Source organism: Lycorma delicatula, chromosome 6 (assembly GCF_047948215.1).
Source record: "Lycorma delicatula isolate Av1 chromosome 6, ASM4794821v1, whole genome shotgun sequence".
In the NCBI taxonomy this organism is placed as follows: Eukaryota; Metazoa; Arthropoda; class Insecta; order Hemiptera; family Fulgoridae; genus Lycorma; species Lycorma delicatula.
In genome coordinates this window covers 57,246,113-57,264,458 of record NC_134460.1, presented here as the reverse complement: position 1 = coordinate 57,264,458, position 18,346 = coordinate 57,246,113, and the positions used below count along the sequence as shown (strand labels likewise).

Below are 18,346 nucleotides of genomic sequence, written 5' to 3'. Positions count from 1 at the left end.
CACTGTTATACAGAACGTGACTAATAATTTTGAAGAAAGATGATTTTAACACAATTACATTTTATAACCATGTTAAAATTATTATTAATTGAGATAAAACTAACATACATTAATATACAGTAGAATTGTTAATTTATGTCACTCTAAATATGAAACTTAAAGAAATATTTTAAAACAGCAAATTAATCACTTTGGAGTGAATGCAGATAATTCCACTTTTATACAAAGAAACATGTTAAAAATTATAAAGTTCAAGGAACATTTAACATTAGGGACCAAAATTATTATTTATTTATTTACTTAAAGACATGTGTGGGCATCGACTTCAATGATCATTTAGCCCAAATGGAAATTTTTAGCATATGAAAAATGCTGTGCTTGACCAGGATTGGAACTCAGGACTTCTGGGTGAAAGACAGAGATGCTATCACTTGCGCCAAAATTATTATTATTAACAAAATTACAATTTATTTTTTAATTATAAATTCATCAGTTAGATAAATTTGTTAGAGTTTAATTAAAGAGAGTAATGAGATAAAGAATTTTTAAAAAAATAAAAATAAAAATAATTAATAAAACGTTTGTCATTTACAACTATGAGAATAGTTCACTATGTGAAATGCAATATTAATGTATTTATAGTATAATTCCATCATACTAATAAAATACAGAACTTATCAACTTAATTGTTTTTTAATACTTATTTTAAAATATTTTTCATTTTGATGGTACAAACTGCTGGAAATAAATTGATAAATATAAACATGTGTGTGTGTAAGATTGCACATACTCTTATAATTCATTAGGTCTTTTTATATAATTAAAAACTGAAATAAATGATAACTGCATACAATTAAAATTTATCAGGGCAAATTTATTTTTTTTTTTGTAATAACAAACAGAAAGATCTTCACAGAGTAAGAAAATCAAAAAGAGTCATTTACAAACTAATCATTTACAAGCCATCAAAAAATTGCCAGTTAATTCATGTAAGATTTTGTATTCCATTATGATAATTTTAAATCAGACATCTTACTTTAAATACAAAGTTTTACACTCACCCAATTGAACAGAACTCACCAAATTTTCATAATTAAAAAGTTGAACATTTTGGTAAAAATCTCAAAAAAAATTATGTTTAATGATAACATGATTAACATAACACCTGTTCACTTTATTATTATTAACACTCTTTCGCTGACTGACCACAATGTTGAAAACCTACATTTTGCAACTCTGATGGTATCAGAATTTTTGATGTCACAAAGATGGTTACCACCCCAAAGTCTGGAAACATAACTATTCACCATTGATTTAGCCAAATGAGGTTTGTGTGGATTCTTGTTTTTATTTTTATTTTTTAAGGCAGGAAGGAAACTGCTGTGACTTCATGCTTAGCATTCTATCAGCATTACTAATTCAAGGGGATAAAAGTGAATGTATGTAAATAATCTCATTGTTTATTTAAAAACTACAAAATATCAGAGAAATTCAAAGTGCATATAATTTATGACATATATGAATCACATTTATAACAAAACATAAATTTATTTCATTAACATACCCAATTTTTGATAACATATAAACCAACATAGGAACAACAGGTGAATCTTCATTTCCATAAACAATAAGACCCATTTGGTTCAGTCTTTTTCGGAAGTATCTAGTATTATGTTTTAATTGTCGTATTCTTTTTACTCCTGCAAAAAAAAAACATGCTTATTACAGTGATGGTATTTTAATCAGAAAGTCACATACCTGATTTTAATTCATGTTAATTAAAATCAAACGGTTAATTCATTCACCATAACTTATTTAATTTTTAAAAAATGTATTGTAGAATGTATGAGGTATAATTTTTAAGTACTGTTTTGACATGTCCCTGCTGCAGCATGGCTGTCACCATTTCATACATGTGCACTGAGTAACAACATCTATTGGCTTGCTACAGGTGCCATTAGATAAGATTACATTATGTCTTTGTTTACAGTTTCCTGTGAGTGTTTAAAATGCCTATGACTAAGGAAAATGACACCGATTGTGAAATATGTACTGTATTCATTACCTAAATGAAAGAGGTATAAAAACGCCCGAAATTCATCAACAGATTAATGAAATATACATAGATAATGATCTGTCTGATGGAATGGTGAGAAAATGGGTTAGGACATTTAAACAGGGGTATACTACAAATGTCCACGATGTGGCACAGAGCGGGCGAAATCTGTCATGTTTATTGTTTACGATTTCATCACTAAGTAATGAATCTCCTTTACATTCACGAAGTGTTCTCTATGAAATTGTGTTGGAACGCTTAAATTGTCGGAAGTTGTACTCACATTAGTTACCAGAAATGCTTACAAAAGTTGCACAAAAACAAAATTTTAGCCACTCCTTTTAATTTTTTCACAAGATACAATGAAGGCGATCTGTTTTTAAGCAAAATTGTTACAGATAATGAGACATGGATGTTTCATATTACACCAGAATCAAAACCATGGAATGGAGCACTCAATATTTCCCCCCAAAAAAAGTTCGAACAAACAATGTCTACCTGGAAAATCATATGCACTGTATTTTGGAATAAACATGGGCTGTCGCTTGTTGATTTATTGCACTGGAGTGAAACAATAAATACAAAGACATATCATGAGACCTTGATGAAACTTTGTTGCATAATCCAAAACAGAAGTCTTGGCACGCTTAATACAGGAATCGTACTGCTTCATGACAATGCTAGTCACGTGCGACTCACTGTATCCAACATCATTTGGCTGGGAACAAATTAATCACCTTATAGTCCTACCTGGTGCCCAGTGACTACCACTTGACCTTGCATTTAAACTAGTACCTAGCTGATCAGCGCCACAATGATGATAGTGATGTCAAAACAGCCATTCAGTAATAGTTAATCTTCTCAACCAGAGATTATGTGCAAAATTATAGATTCAAAACTTTCAAGTGAATATAATTTTTTTCAAAAAGAATTTGCTTGTCATTTTTTAATATCAAAATTGTACTTACTTAAAAAACATACCTCTTATAAATTAGCAGCAGAAATCAGAGAATAAGATATTCACAGAAATTTGCATCTTCTACACAATTCTATACCTGAATCATTTATTGTCCTTTACTAACTAAACAATCATTTAATATATCAATTTTGCTTAAATTATCAATCTTTCTTTTATTTGAATATTATTTGGCACTGACTGCTACAATCATTAACAATTACGAGCTGTATGCCATTAATCTGATCAATCATTGTTTATAGTTTCAGTTTATTAAAATGGTTTTTATCACTATTATTTTATTCAAACCTCATACCATTAATTTTTTGTAATACTATTTCTTTAAATATTCCACCTGTAATGGACCTTTAAGTTGAAAAATGCAGCTTATTGCAAATTCCTTTTTATTTCCAACTAAATGAATACAGTATATGAATCATCACTTTAAAGAATTGTTCCAATCCACATATTTTCTTTTTCAATTGCTTTGATGATAAATGTACAGTCCGTCCTTCACTTAAAGAATTCACAATGAAAATGATATTTTTTAAAAGCAAACTTGATTCAAATCAATTTATTTGCAACCAATAAATAGTAATTGGAGTCTAACTCCCAATTATTAGACCTCTTATGCATAAAAAAACATGATTCCCTAATAGAAAATACTTAAATTCAAAAATAGAAAATACTCAGAAATTTTTAACAAAAAAATATATTAATTACATTTTTTTTTTATTAATTTTAACACTTGATTATTTTAGAATAATAATATAGTTCTTCTTTGATTAACAGTATAAAATGAATAACACAAACAATTAATATTAGTCAAATTTCTACTTTCACGGCCATAGCGATATACTCATGCTGCTATAGTATCTATTGTACTGGAAAAGTATATAGTTTGGTAAAAAAAATTGGTCTTTTCTTAAGTTTTGTGCCTTATGGACATTTAAAAAAATTTAACAGAAAAAGTAGATTTAAATAAATTGTAAATTATCTAAATAAAATGTATTAAATTTTTGTAAAAATTGGCATAAAGGGTGGGGATTTTTAGGCTGAAATAAAATTTCTTTATGAAGATAACAAATTACAAAAAAAGTTTATTTAATATTTACCTCTCTCAAAAGATGATATATATATATATATATTCCTTCTTTTCTATATCTTGCTTAACAAAAGGAGTTAATGGGAGTATTTTGCATCTATATTTTCTACACTGATAGACCTTCAAAACACTAAAAAATGTTTTGCCCATCCCACTCCTATGGTCTGCGGTAAAAAAATCTTTTAATTTAAACAAAAAAAATTAATTTTTAATTTAAATCCATTTCACATTGTTATCTGTCATTTTCTCTCCTAGAAAATTACAACTTTGTTAACAATTATGGTTACATCTTTGTGTATTTTTTAAACAATTTTTAAGTGCTTTTTTAAATTTATTATCACCACTTAATTATTTTAAGTGGTGATAATTTTCAAAAAAATTAATTTTACCCAAATACTTCTTGAATATGGAAACCTCCAAAATTAAAAAAAAATATTTTCACAATTTTTAATGCTCAAAATGTATACTGTTAAACAATAAAGTCACTAAAATAAATTGATACCCCTTCCCTAATGGGGAAGCTTTCAATTTTTTTTTTTAAATCGTTAACTTTTTTAAAATTATTTATTTAAAATCAATTTCAGTTAATATTTTAATAATTAAAAAAAGTCCCCCAATACACAAGCCCCCAAATTTTAAAAAGTCAAAAACATAATTTTTTGAAATTGTTATACTAATAGGCTAATCTTTGTTATTGCTTTATTTTATTGAGTATCTTGGCTCCTGAAAGATTTAAATATAAACAAGTAATTTATATATTTTATAAAAAGAAACTTTTTAAAATCAATAACATTAAAATTTTATTACAATACATGTTTTTTTTTTATTATATAAAACATTTATTACATTTACATTTTTCAGATTTTTGGATTTTCATAAAGAATTATTTGTTTAATATTTTTATAAATAAATTGAAAAAATGAATTGCATAATTTTCCCGGCAATACAGATCAACTTATGTAATTTATTGAACGTGTTTTTTTTTTAAATCTCATGATATACCAAAATTATCGAAAAACTAAATTCTTTTTTTTTTGTCTTTATCATCTAACTGGTTTGATACAGTTCTCCAAGATTCCCTACCTAGTGCCAGTCATTTCATTTCGATATGCCCCCTACATCCTACATCCCTAACAATTGTTTTACATATTCCATAAAATTCTTAACTAGAAGAATACAATTTTTTTAATTTAAAATAATAACTTCAATCAATGTTTTTCTTTCTATATTCACAAAAATATTGTGTAAGTAAGTATGTATATGCAAGTAAGTATGTATATGTATGAATGAAAATTAAAATTTATCTTCAATATTACCTACTGATTTTAATGTTGTTATAGGCAATAATTTATTCATAAAAAATGTTATACAAACTATTATCATTGTTTAACATTTCAGAAGGGATTGTCAAATTTCAAATTAAAAAAAACATACAGTTTTTGTATTATCAAGACTGACTTCTTACCGTTCAAAATTTATTATTATTATGTATGGAATTTATTATAGTATAGTTAGCTACAGTATAATTGCAAGGGGGTCAGCTAATAAAAATCAAATAAAACAATAAAAAAATAGTAAAAATTCTTGAAAAATCAAATAAAAATATCAAATGACCACTTCATTTGTTAAAAAAAAAGCAACAGAATCATTGAACAACCACTGTACAGAAATAGCTCAAACCTTATAAATAATTTTTCAAATATAACACACAAATCCATTCAATTATTGAGAATATATAAAGAAATTGGCAGAAGGAATCATAAATATACAACTATGTATTATTTTAATAAACTGCCCCATGAAACTAAAAGTCTAGTTTTGAGAACTAGTTCAAATGAACTTGAATGAAGGCTGTATCAGAAAGATGAATGCTTAAGAGACTGTATTCGAAGGTTACCATTATTATTTTATATATCTTTTTTCTTTTCTTTTTTTTACACTGGACTGCTTTAGATGCCTTGGCATCTCTCATTGTATTGTTATTATGCAACCTAGTATTAAATAAAAAAATACTAAATTGATCTTTTGGTGTACAATAAGCAGGATTATTTTAGGAATGATAGTCTAAGATCGAACAAGATCAAACACTGAATTGTAAGTACGGTTACGACCAGTGTGTTACGAGAAAATATTAAATTAACTGAAGAATTGGTTCTATAATTTTATAAATACCTTATTCAACTTTCTTTTCTTTTTTTTTTTTTTAACTCAAAGATTATAAAATAACAATCTTAAAAACAACACACATAGTAATATTAATAATAATTCTACTATAAAAGCAACATTTTATGAAACAGAGTTAAAGGTTCTAGGTTCAAATCCTGTTTAGGAATGATGTCATTAAAAAGAAATAGTCATCATTTTGCATCAACCTGACAATGACAAAATGGCTTGGGATTAACCAGTTATACGGCGGCCCAAAACAAACTGAACCCAAAGCAAGTGAAGAACATATGAACTGTAGGGTGATATTATACAAGTAAATGAAAGGCAAAAACCTACTTGCATAGGTGTTCCTCCACCTCTACAGGTACTGCTGGAAATGTTGACCACCATGGTCCAGGCACAGTTTGGCCCGATAAATCATGTTCAGTTCACTTGCTGTAACTCTTTTATTAGATGTCGGTGATAGCGCTGCGTATATTCTGTTGCAGAGCGTCAAAGATTTGTGGATTGTTCTGGTAAACCTTGCCCTTCAGGTTGCCCCGAAATAAAAATCACAACTGGAAAGATCAGGCGACTGTGGAGGCCATAGATTCTTCAAAACAGTTCTGTCAAGTGTGAAAATTGAATGTACTGCTTACAAGAAAGCGTGTGTCACGTCATCTGTTGGTAATACACAAAATGTTGTTTGTCTACCACCAGTTGCTCTACGAATGGCTGGAAGACGTTGGTAGTGTTCACAGAGTCTCTGAAGAAAATGGGTCCAATGATTCTCATCCCTGACACAGCACACCACACTCCAATCTTTACATCATGCAGCGGTCGTAGCTAGAGTATTTTTTATGGGTTTTAAGACACCAATATCACAAATTTTGCGAATTAACATAACCACTGAGTTGGAACCATGAACCACGCCTTGTCCTTCCTGAAGTAGAGGTTTATATCGTGTAAACCACTTTCGATTTCCTGCAGTAGGCATGTGCAATACCATATACATTTATCACGGTCTGTAGGCTTTATTTCTTGTAAAGCCATGATTTTTTAGGTTCAAGTCCTTTAGTATGCGCTGGCATGTTGTTCATTGGCAAATATCTTCCCTCAGCGCCTCAATCCTTTTCACAGTTGGGTACTGATGCTTCTTTTCAAGCACAGATACAATTTGCTCAAACTTCTTTATGAGCTCGTGAATGGATGACTTGGTGGGTGGATCACTGTTGAACTCTACACAGAATTTTTCTTGCACTCCTTTGATTGATCTGCCCTGTGTATAACATTATTTGACGATGACTCAGGCATCTTTCATGAGCAGTATATTCATGTGTGTGCACTAGTGGTTGGCTTTTTATATCAAATGCGTTTCCTTCACAGCTACAATCATACTCCCCTCTCCTGCACTATTCCCTCTTGTTTTTCGTGGTCAATGTCACAGCTCGCTGCGAGGCATTCGAAATGTTATTGATTTTTGTTATGTTGAATACAATAATGCTTTTCAGATTCTTCTCTCCCATGTCCAGTTTGGTTTATTTTGGGTCACCCAGAACCTTCAGTTCATAATTTACCTCCACATAATCAGTGATAACTCCAAATGTTATTATTAATTAAATCATTGCTACTGTAATTTATTGAAAATTCTTAGGACAGGAAATATTTTTAATTACTTATAATAAAACTAATTTACCTAATTAAATATAATATAACCCATAATTAGATATACAAACCTTCTAAAGAGCCATCTTCTCCCATAATTATTTTCATTGAAGATATAATTTGTTGACAGACAGGCGGAGACATTGATGAAGCGTACGTCTGTGCATGGCTATTAACCCTCAAGAAGTTTATTAATTCCTGTTGAAAAAAATGAGAATGAAGAGAGAAATTAATACAGAGTTTACAGTGACTTCACAGTGTCAATTGATGATAATTTAGTAAATCTAATTTAATAATTTTACTAATGATGAGATTTACTAAAATTAAATTACTAATAAATAGATGAGCACAATAGAGCAGGATAATTGAGTATTTGTTACATATTTAAAAATCTGATGATTTTTATATCAATGAAATATAACAATATTTTTATGTCAAGGTTGGCCATCATTCCAACATATAACAACAATGAAACAGGTGAACCTCTAAACTATTGTTTCAGTATTTATGAGAAAAACTCTGAACAACACTCTGAGCACAACAAAGTAGCAATAGACAGACCTTCAATAGATTTAAAAAAATTACTTTCAGTTTAGCTGGTTTTTTCCCTCAGAACAAAAGTTAAATCATGTACTCAATATTTTGCTTCTTTTTTTGAAATTATCAATTTTGTCATGCATCTTTCAATTTTAATTCAAAAACTGTAATACTTATATAAAAATTTTGTTATATTTTAAAAGTTTATTTAATTACCTTTATATTACTCTACAGTAACTTAACTACAAGTCAGTGAATTAATTATGTTCACCCAAAACTTTCAAGAATCATTAGTTATAAGACCGTTAAAATTAGGCACTTATTTAAGCAACCTGAAGCATTAGAGTTGACAGGACATAGCAATTATGCCAAGTTAATTTTTTTTCACAAATTATTATTTCATATTTTAATTAATACGATCAAAATTCATAACTATTAAAAAAAGTGTAGATACTTTTACAGTTTAATTTCCGTTTTCCTTTCAGTTATAAACATTATATATGAAACAGATTTTTACACAGACCCTTTAAAAAAAATCATTTCTAACTATGGTTTGGAAGAGATGGATGGAAGGAAAAGCTTGTGGACCCAATCTCGTTCCTTCCTCTAGAACTTCTACTTTTATTTATGGGATTTTGTGAAACAAAATTTGTTTTCAACAATAACAACCACCACAAAGCACTGAATCATGGAGGTAACTGTAAATATTCTCATAAAACTTAGAACTCACAATAACAAACAACCATATAATACTACAGTATTAACATTTTAATAATATTAAAAATTCATGTGACTTAAATATGTTAAAACTGGTTATTTACCTTCAAATCATCACGGCCGAATCAATTTTCAGTTCACCTACAAAAAACTGATTGTAGGTAACTAAATGTGCTTTCAGTTTCATGAAAACTACCACTTTTTAATAAAACACTAAAACGTGTGTTAAAACAGACTGCTTCAGAAAAAGGGAAACAATTCAAAACTTTTAGAAAATACCTACATTGATAAACTTTACTGTATAATAATTAAAAAAAGAGAAATTAAGCATACATTTCTAAGCTTTAAAGAAAGTCAGCTGATTTTTATAAAATTACCAGTTTTGAAATTCACAAACAACTCATTTTTCACTGACGTATCACATTCAGCGGGAATATTGGCAGAGTCAATTCATTGCTTTTTTTAACAGCAAGTATTTAACATCACTTTCTAGGAAACCTATCCAGTCTTTCTTTTTTCTCCTACGTTTTTCAGTCTATTTTTACTGTTTACTAAACTGAAAGTAAAAAAATCCAGCACACTTCTTATCTGCCGCATTTATACATGTCAGTAATTACAGTTTATTTTCTACTTTTCCATAACCTGTAGAAAAATAGAATGGTTAAGCATAGTAAGTGATTTTAATTACATTTACAAAACTCAGAAATAATCTCTAAAAAAATATTTTGTTTAGAACAGTAACATTTATTAGATAATAATCAAAATTCAACATTAGTATATTCTTACTGTTACAAATCCTAATAACAAGGCATTAATAAAATAAATAAAAAATAAAATCTACAAAAGCAAAATTGAGAATCAAATAAAAAAAAAAAAATGTTTAAATTTCTTGAACAAAAGGGAAAGACATATAACATATAACCGCTGAATTAAATTTAAGAAATCAAAATATTCATTCTTCTAAGTGTATCATTTGATCATCTTTAGATAAAGGAAAGAGGACATTATGTTGAATAAAATAAAGTAAGTAAATAATTCAAAATTAATAATTACTCTTATTATTAAAAGAATACCTTTGAGCCAGCTATATAACCCCCAGCAGAACCAAATGATTTTGTAAAGGTTCCCATAAGAATATCAATGTCATGGGGGTCACATCTATAATAATCAACAACCCCTCTACCATTTCTACCAAGAGCACCCACACTGTGTGCTTCATCCATATATAAATATGCCTGAAAAAGAAAAAAAAATTAATTAAAAATCAATTAAATTAATTGAAATATTTTTAAAAAATCACCTGGCTAACTAGTGAAACACTGACTGCACAGTTTTGTTATACAAGCAGTTTATGAAACAGAAAGTGCTAGCTACTCACCTAAGTGCAGGTTTCAAAGGAAATCCAATAAATTTAGATGAATTTAATAACAAGAAAAATGGTTCTCCTGCAGGTCCAATCCAAAAATTTGACAAAAATGAAAAATACATAAAAACAGCGATAAAATATGTATGTGAATTTGTAGTGAATGACTCTGGCTGAACCAGCTTAATCAAAATCTGGACCTTCTAAATGAAAGGCTGAATCACTACCAGTTTACCAAAGAGTTTACCACCATTTATCGACCACTAAGACTAGCATTCAGAGGATTACATCATATTTACTTTAAAAATTAAAAAGAAAGGTATATATAAAATTAATGAAAATTATCTGTCAATACACCAAAATAGCAACCTTAACATACAAACTTAACATTTTAAAAAATTAGCTTTTAAATTCACAGATTCATCATTAGTTATGAAGTACTACAATACCAGGAATGCATTATCATTACTATATGTAAAATCTGATATTATCATGATCAACTGAATAAACAGCTAATAATGAAAGTAATCTCAAAAGAGATATAGTATTAAGTGTGAGGTAAATAATAAAAACAATTTAAACATTTTGTTATGGATGGTAATATTATTATTAGTATCACTGATAAACATACTTTTTTTCCTAACATGTAATACATGATTTTAATCTGTTTTTTGATGCTGAAAACGAATATCAACTCAGAATCACCAAATAGCAAGCCATTGGTTTGGTGTGAATCAAAGGATCATGTAACTGATTGTTACTTTTGTTTAATAAGTGTACGGAATTTAAAAACAAATCTAAACATACTGTAAAATATCCTTCATTGCAATCTGCAATGAGGCCTGTACCGCACAGTGAAACTATTCAGTTTCTGAGCCACCTGTGAAAGTATGTTTCAAAAGCAGCGATGAAGAGAATCAGGCAGTACTGACGAAGCCAATAATGATTCTGATTTTGAATTATCTTCCAATAAGCCACATCTTATATCACAAAGTGAATTAAATGACTTTGTTAGGGATTTAAATTTATCATAAAATCAACCTGAACTGTTGACCTGAGTCAAGACTGCAAGATTGGAATTTACTTCAAAAAAATACAAAAATTTCAGGCTCTTGAAGTCGACAAAAAGAACTTTCTCAGTACTTTATTGATGAAAATAATTTGGCTTATTGCACAAATATTGATAAGCTTATGTTGCACTTAGGACAACCTGAGAACTGGTGCCTTTTCATAGATTCATCCAAATATAGTTTCAAAGTGGTTCTACTAAACAACAATAACAAATATCCTTCAATACCAGTCACTTATGGTATAATTTGAAAGAGACATACAATGTGATGAAAGGTGTTCTTGAAAAAATAAATTATAAGAAATATAGCTGGAACATATGTGATGATTTGAAAGTTATAGCTATTTTGTTAGGCATGCAGTAAGGCTATACTAAGTACACGTGTTTTCTTTGCGAATAGGACAACCGAGCTAAGGATAAATATTATGTTACCAAAGAGTGGAAGAAACAAGACAACTTAACTCCAAATGGGAAAAATATTATTCATGAGCCTTTAGTTGAACCCAAAAAAATATTTTTACCCCCTCGCCATATCAAGCTGGGACTAATGAAAAATGCTGTAAGAGCAATGAAGAAGGATAGTACCGGATTTTTGTACATGAGGAAGAAACTTCCAAATGTTAAGTGAAAGAAAAATTAATGAAGGAATATTTGTTGGTCCTCAAATAAGTGAGTTGGTAAAGATGATATATTTAACTCAATGTTAAATAATGTAGAAGTGCAGCTTGGGCTTCATTTAAAGATGTTTGCAAAAGTTTTCTCGGCAAACAAAAATCCAACAATTACCACGATATTGTTGATCAACTTCTTACTTCATACAGAGCTATGGAATGTAATATGTCTCTGAAAATACATTTCCTCCACTCATATCTGTATTTTTTCCCAGACAACTTGGAGACGTGTGATGAACACAGTGAATGTTTCCACCAAGACATTTCGGTGACGGAAAGCTGCTACAAAGGCTAACATGCTAGCAGATTACTGTTAGATGTTAATTTGGGATGTGTCTGAGGTTATTTATTAAGGAAAAGCATAAGGAAAATCATTATAGCACATGTATGGCCATACAAAATTATAAACTTTACAGATTTTAACTATATTTTCTCTTAATTTTTTTTTAAGCATAATTTATTTAAAATTAAGGGTGATAGAAAAGATTATATTTACAGATCTGTAATGTAAAAAGCAATTCAAGGAATGATATCACACTTAGAGAAACATTAAATTTTTTTTGTTTATCAGTGTAATTTAATTACAAAGGTTCTATTCAATAATGTTTAAAAAATGTATATACATCATACTTAAATTACAGGAGGGTAGAATTTCTCAATATATTTTTAAAAATAAATTATATCTCTTATGGATCTGTGCCATATCAACTATAAGCACGTGAAAATGTTTTCGCTTCTATAGGTTGTCTTACATGTTTAGTCTTTCAGCTACTTTGTATAAGCTGTAACTCCCCCCCCCCCCCAAATAAAGCTCAGAGATTTTTTCAGTTGGTTTCAAATTTAAATGTTTATTCTACAGTGATAATGGAAACAGAGATGTGAATGACTTTACATTACTTTTTAAACTACATACAAGATAAAAATCTTGAAATGCTCTATTGACAAACAAGAAAAATAGGTGAGAATGACTGATTTCAAAATTAATCTAATAAATAAAAAAAAAAAAATTAATTAATATATTAATCATACAAATGAATGGGTTCATCTGTATTTATTTAGTTGTAAAAAAATATATATATAGTTGGTGGTTTGTTAATATATAAGTTCTAGAAGTGGAATGTTCTGTTTTATAAGAAATTAAAAAAATCTCTGCTTTTATTGTTAAACAGACTGAAACAAAATTAATAGATTGGAATTAGAAAATATTTTAATTTTTTTTTCTACAAAACAAATAAATTTTTTATTTTTTAAAACTAAAATCATAAATTTTTCTACATCAAATCACACTCCCATCAGTTAGGAGATCCTAAGTAGTCAATACAGTCAGCTGAAGATTATTAACAAAATGAAATAGAAATTATTTTAACTAGATGTACCTTATATTTTTTCTTTAACTGAATTATCTCAGGTAAATGTACTATAGATCCTTCCATACTATATACACCTTCAACACAAATTAAAATTTTTTTCCAAGGGCGATGTGTTCTTGGCTGCCCATACACAACAGAATCCTTTAAAATTTTTTCTAGACTTTTCATATCTGTAAACAAAAAGACTCGATTAAATATTACAAAAGGAATAAAATAATATGATCAGTTTAAGAACATGAAAACATAAGTAAAATATTATACACCATAAAAATAATACTTATAAATTCTATATATAAATAACAATAATCAATAAATAATTCTGGCATCATACAGCAAATTTAGACATCAATAAAACTAATAATATTTCCTAAACCTGTAATGAACTGTAACAAACTGAAGTCATTTACTTTAAATCTTCATGAAGACTTTCAAATCTCTTAACTCTTTTCAATATAGTGACACATGGATGTGATAGCTAATGTGACAAATGACCAGTCATATGAAAAACATATCTGTGTCTGCATAGTAATTACTACTTAAAATGCATTATCTGATTTGACAGCTGTCATTATCAACTGTAAAAAATATTTATGTTTACAGTATTAAATATGTATTTTTCTTGAAGGCAAACAACTTGCTCTTTTAAAATGTATTTATTTAATGATATAGTTTTAAAGTATAGCTGATTTATACTCTAATAAAGAATAGCATTTTTGTCAATTGCATATTGACAAAAATATAAAATATATTTTCATAAACTTTTTCAAGTAAAAAAATAACTATTTTTCAAGTTACAAAGGTTTTATTAAAACAATAAATTCTGCTACTAAGAAAATAATTTTGTTAATTTTTTTATAACTCATCCACAAAAAACAATTTTTTTATTTAAATTTGAAGGTTTCTCATTGTTTCTTATTTAAACATAAAAATGGATTAACTCAAAAATAATTTTAGAGCATTAATGAAGCTGTGTGTGTATGATATTACAGATCTTGAGTGCTCAGAAGTGTCAATCTGCACAAACCAAAAAACTTACAACTGCATGAAACAGAGAGCAAGATGAGAAGGATGAGATAGAGCAAAAGTTCGGAAAAGTTCATATAATGTGGTGGTAGATTAGTAGCAAATAATAATAGGACTAGTGTAAGTGCTGTCGGCAGAATATATACTAGTAAGTGTTCTTCAATGAGTAATCACTGATATTTAGAAGTCATCTGGAGACAGTATAAATAAAGTAAGTGGGACCAAAAACCCAAACATTATAATTATCTTTTTTTTTTTTATTTTTTTAGGAAGGTATAAAAGAAAAAAATTACCATTATGTTTAAAAACTTTAATCGTTGCCCCTGAAAGTTTTAGACCAAGAATAAGAGATGCATGATTTTTTTCATCACTAATCACTAGGCAACCAGGTGACAACAGACTTGGCAAGTTCAGAGAATTTGTAGCAAAACCCATTCCAAAAGTAATAGCATCTTCAACACCAAGAAATCTGGCAGTTAACCTTTCCAGTTCACCATGTAAAGGATTTGTTCCTAAATAAAAGAAAAAGTCAATTTTCAGTTTATTAATATCTTAATGAATTAAATACAAAACATATTCTCAAATTTATAATATTTACATGCAACTTGGACTGAAAAAGATCCGATAAGTAAGTAAACTAAAAAACCCCACCAAATAGTGGGCAACTGTCAACATCTCAACAGTCATGTACATATAACAGCTAACAAAAAACTGTTATTACACAGTAAATTGCCATTATCACTGAATTTTATGTTTAACCAATTATTCTATGTTTCAGAATTTTGAATCATGTTGCATATGTTATACATACATATCGGTGAACAAGTATACGATAACATGAAATGAACAATGTGAAATATTGATAGAAAAATTATGAAAACAGCATAACAATGTGAGAAAGATCATTCATCTGATTTTTTTTATAAATTCATACCTTACACCTAAATCTCTCAAGTCAGCTGGTGTTAGACAAACCTAATAATAAGAATTTGTCTTTTAAATAGACTGGCATTATTAATTAAACTTTTATTGATATTTTTAAGTCTTTAATTTTTACATACATTTTACATGACTAGTGAAATTTTTCTAACAATTTAATTCATGTACATAAGATTATAGTCTTTTGAAATAACTTTTAATTATAACATTAAATGTGAATGCTATTTTTATTCTCTGAATTATGGTTACAAATGTTTTATTATAAAAATTACATAAGTTTAGTAAAGAGACATAGAATTGTTAATAATGGCTCAAAAATGTGCAATCAAAATCAAATTCATAATTTGAAATAAATGTAATTTTTTTTAAATAACCCCATAAAAATGTGACAAAGAAACCATAACAAACTGTTGTATCACTCAGAATTAATCAATCAGTCTAGAAATTTTTTCTAGTTCAAAGTAGCTTCAAAAACTTCTGAAATACTATCTTCTGGCTGAAATAATAACCATAACAGTACAAACACTTTTTTTTATAAACTAGTATCATTCATGAATATCACTGGCTTAATTTTTTCCCTCTTTAACAGTGGTGTTTGTAATGTGCCTGTGAATTTTTACACTTCAAAACGTTTGCTTTTATTTTTTTCTTCAAAGTTATATGGTGAAATGGCTATGGGAAAATTAGGAACTTAATGAGTAGCACGAATGTTTTAAGAATTAAAAGACATCAGTTAAATTAATTATACTTAAGACTAGGCGTGCACAGTAACTTTTTGTCATGATACTACTTGTCAATCATAAACTTGACAATCATGCCATGTTATTACCACAAACTATTTTAGCACACACACGAGTGACTATCATCTTAAAAACATCATTATTTGTCAGTAGAGATATTGAAGAGGTGGCTGTGTTATTTGACACTTATCACGAAAAAAAATAAAAACTACTAGATCCTCACCCATTGTGGAGAAAAAGGTCCCTAAACAAAAATTTTACCTAATATCTCATAAATTGCGGTCCTATCCCAAGAAATTCTTTGGATATTTCCAAATGATTGTTGAGAAATTCTATGATTTGCTAGACATTTTAAGCACTGTTATTATAGATTAAAATAAAAATATTGAGTTATTAATTCCACCTGAAGAAAGTGTTGCTGTAACTTTTATGTCAGTTTTATTAAATATAAAACCATAAGTAAAGAACAATTTACAAGTATTATTCCATCAAATAACAGTCTCAGTAATTTGTAAATTATTTTGTATATGTGTGGTATTTTAACTTTCAATTATTCATTAAAAATGACCAATTATATATTACTTTTTTATTTTCAGTAGTTACTGTAACATATAAAATAAATCTGATTAAACACTCTGTAGTGCAAAAGATTCTGCCAAGTTTTCAATCTGAAAATAAGCTTCTATAATTAGAAGCTAAAACCTTCTAAAAGTAAGGTTAATGTTAAACAATTAGTAAGTAATTGTTAAACAATTTTACAATTTTTTTTTATTTTTATATTCACTTTGTCTTATTCAATTGGTGTTCTTTTTGAAAATTATAATTCTCATATTTTCTTAATAATTTTTCATTTATAAAGATTTAATGTACAAAAAAAAGTGCCTAACAAAAGACTGTCAGGCGAATGATGACAGAAAAGTCATTATAGTGCAGATTTATAAAAACATAAAGAAGCTGTGATCGTTTCATCAGCTAAAGGCTGCCAGCAAGAGGGATAAAAGTCTTTCTGCTGTCATGTTACTTAATGCATAAATTTACATTACAAGCTATGGACTAGATGTTTGTGACTAAACAGTTGCATGACAAATTGCATCCAGTGTGCAGTAGGGCTAACAACAAACACACAGTTGCACAACAATGAAGATTTATTTTATAATAAGTGTAAAAGTGGAAACTTCAGGAAAAGTAAAAAATGATTTAATAGCTGTATTAAATTAGTTTAAAAATATTACTGACCTAATTCATGGCGTGTACTACAACTAGCTATACCATATTTTTTAATAACTTTCACAGCATCATCAGCACACATTCCTGATTTTTCAGCAAATCCCAAATAGTTATATGAACCAAGGTTGATACATTTTGTTTCAGTACCAGTAAATCTATAATCAAAAATACAAATAACAAATTCATTTTTAATATAACTATTAATATATCTAATACAATATGCAAACATCACAATACTTTCCACTTCTTTTTTCTTGTTGTTCATGACAACCAAATAGTTCTCTGAAATACAACTCGAAAATAACGCACAAAAAAAATTACACGGACAGAAATTAACAATAAAATTATACTTACTCAAATGACCACCCATAATCATTCGTAACACGATCTTTAAGAACTACTTCTGCTCCAGGAACACTACATATTGGTCTGTTCCAACAATCACGAACTCTGCGATATACATAACGAAGATAAAAATGTTCAAAGTTGTCATATAATGGTACATAGCCCTGCAAAGAGAACATATGTTATTTTTATAAAAACTTCAAGTATAAAATATTTAGTAAAATATTACATTAATGGGTTTTTTAATAATTTAATATTTAATATGAAGTGCTCTTCTATATCCCTTATACATATGTTACCAGTATAATCTACAGAATAATTAACTTTCAATGGCATTTTTAACTCTACACTATTTTTTTCTTGTTAAAGACCAACAATAAATAATTTTTTCCCTTTCATATCAATTTTTATAAAAACAT

General features: G+C 28.1%; 1 protein-coding gene across 1 annotated transcript in view; it reads right to left on the bottom strand.

The window, feature by feature from the left end:
• The window catches only part of lace (serine palmitoyltransferase long chain base subunit), a 153,914-nt gene that overhangs the window by 4,437 nt on the left and 131,131 nt on the right, over positions 1–18,346 (bottom strand). The window contains exons 4-10 of the mRNA XM_075369934.1: positions 17,937–18,091; positions 17,592–17,737; positions 14,970–15,188; positions 13,660–13,823; positions 10,254–10,415; positions 7,998–8,124; positions 1,565–1,700 (exon numbers count right to left, since the gene is read on the bottom strand). Of these exons, the coding sequence (XP_075226049.1) occupies positions 1,565–1,700; positions 7,998–8,124; positions 10,254–10,415; positions 13,660–13,823; positions 14,970–15,188; positions 17,592–17,737; positions 17,937–18,091 (1,109 nt within the window). The remainder of the gene's footprint in view (positions 1–1,564; positions 1,701–7,997; positions 8,125–10,253; positions 10,416–13,659; positions 13,824–14,969; positions 15,189–17,591; positions 17,738–17,936; positions 18,092–18,346) is intronic.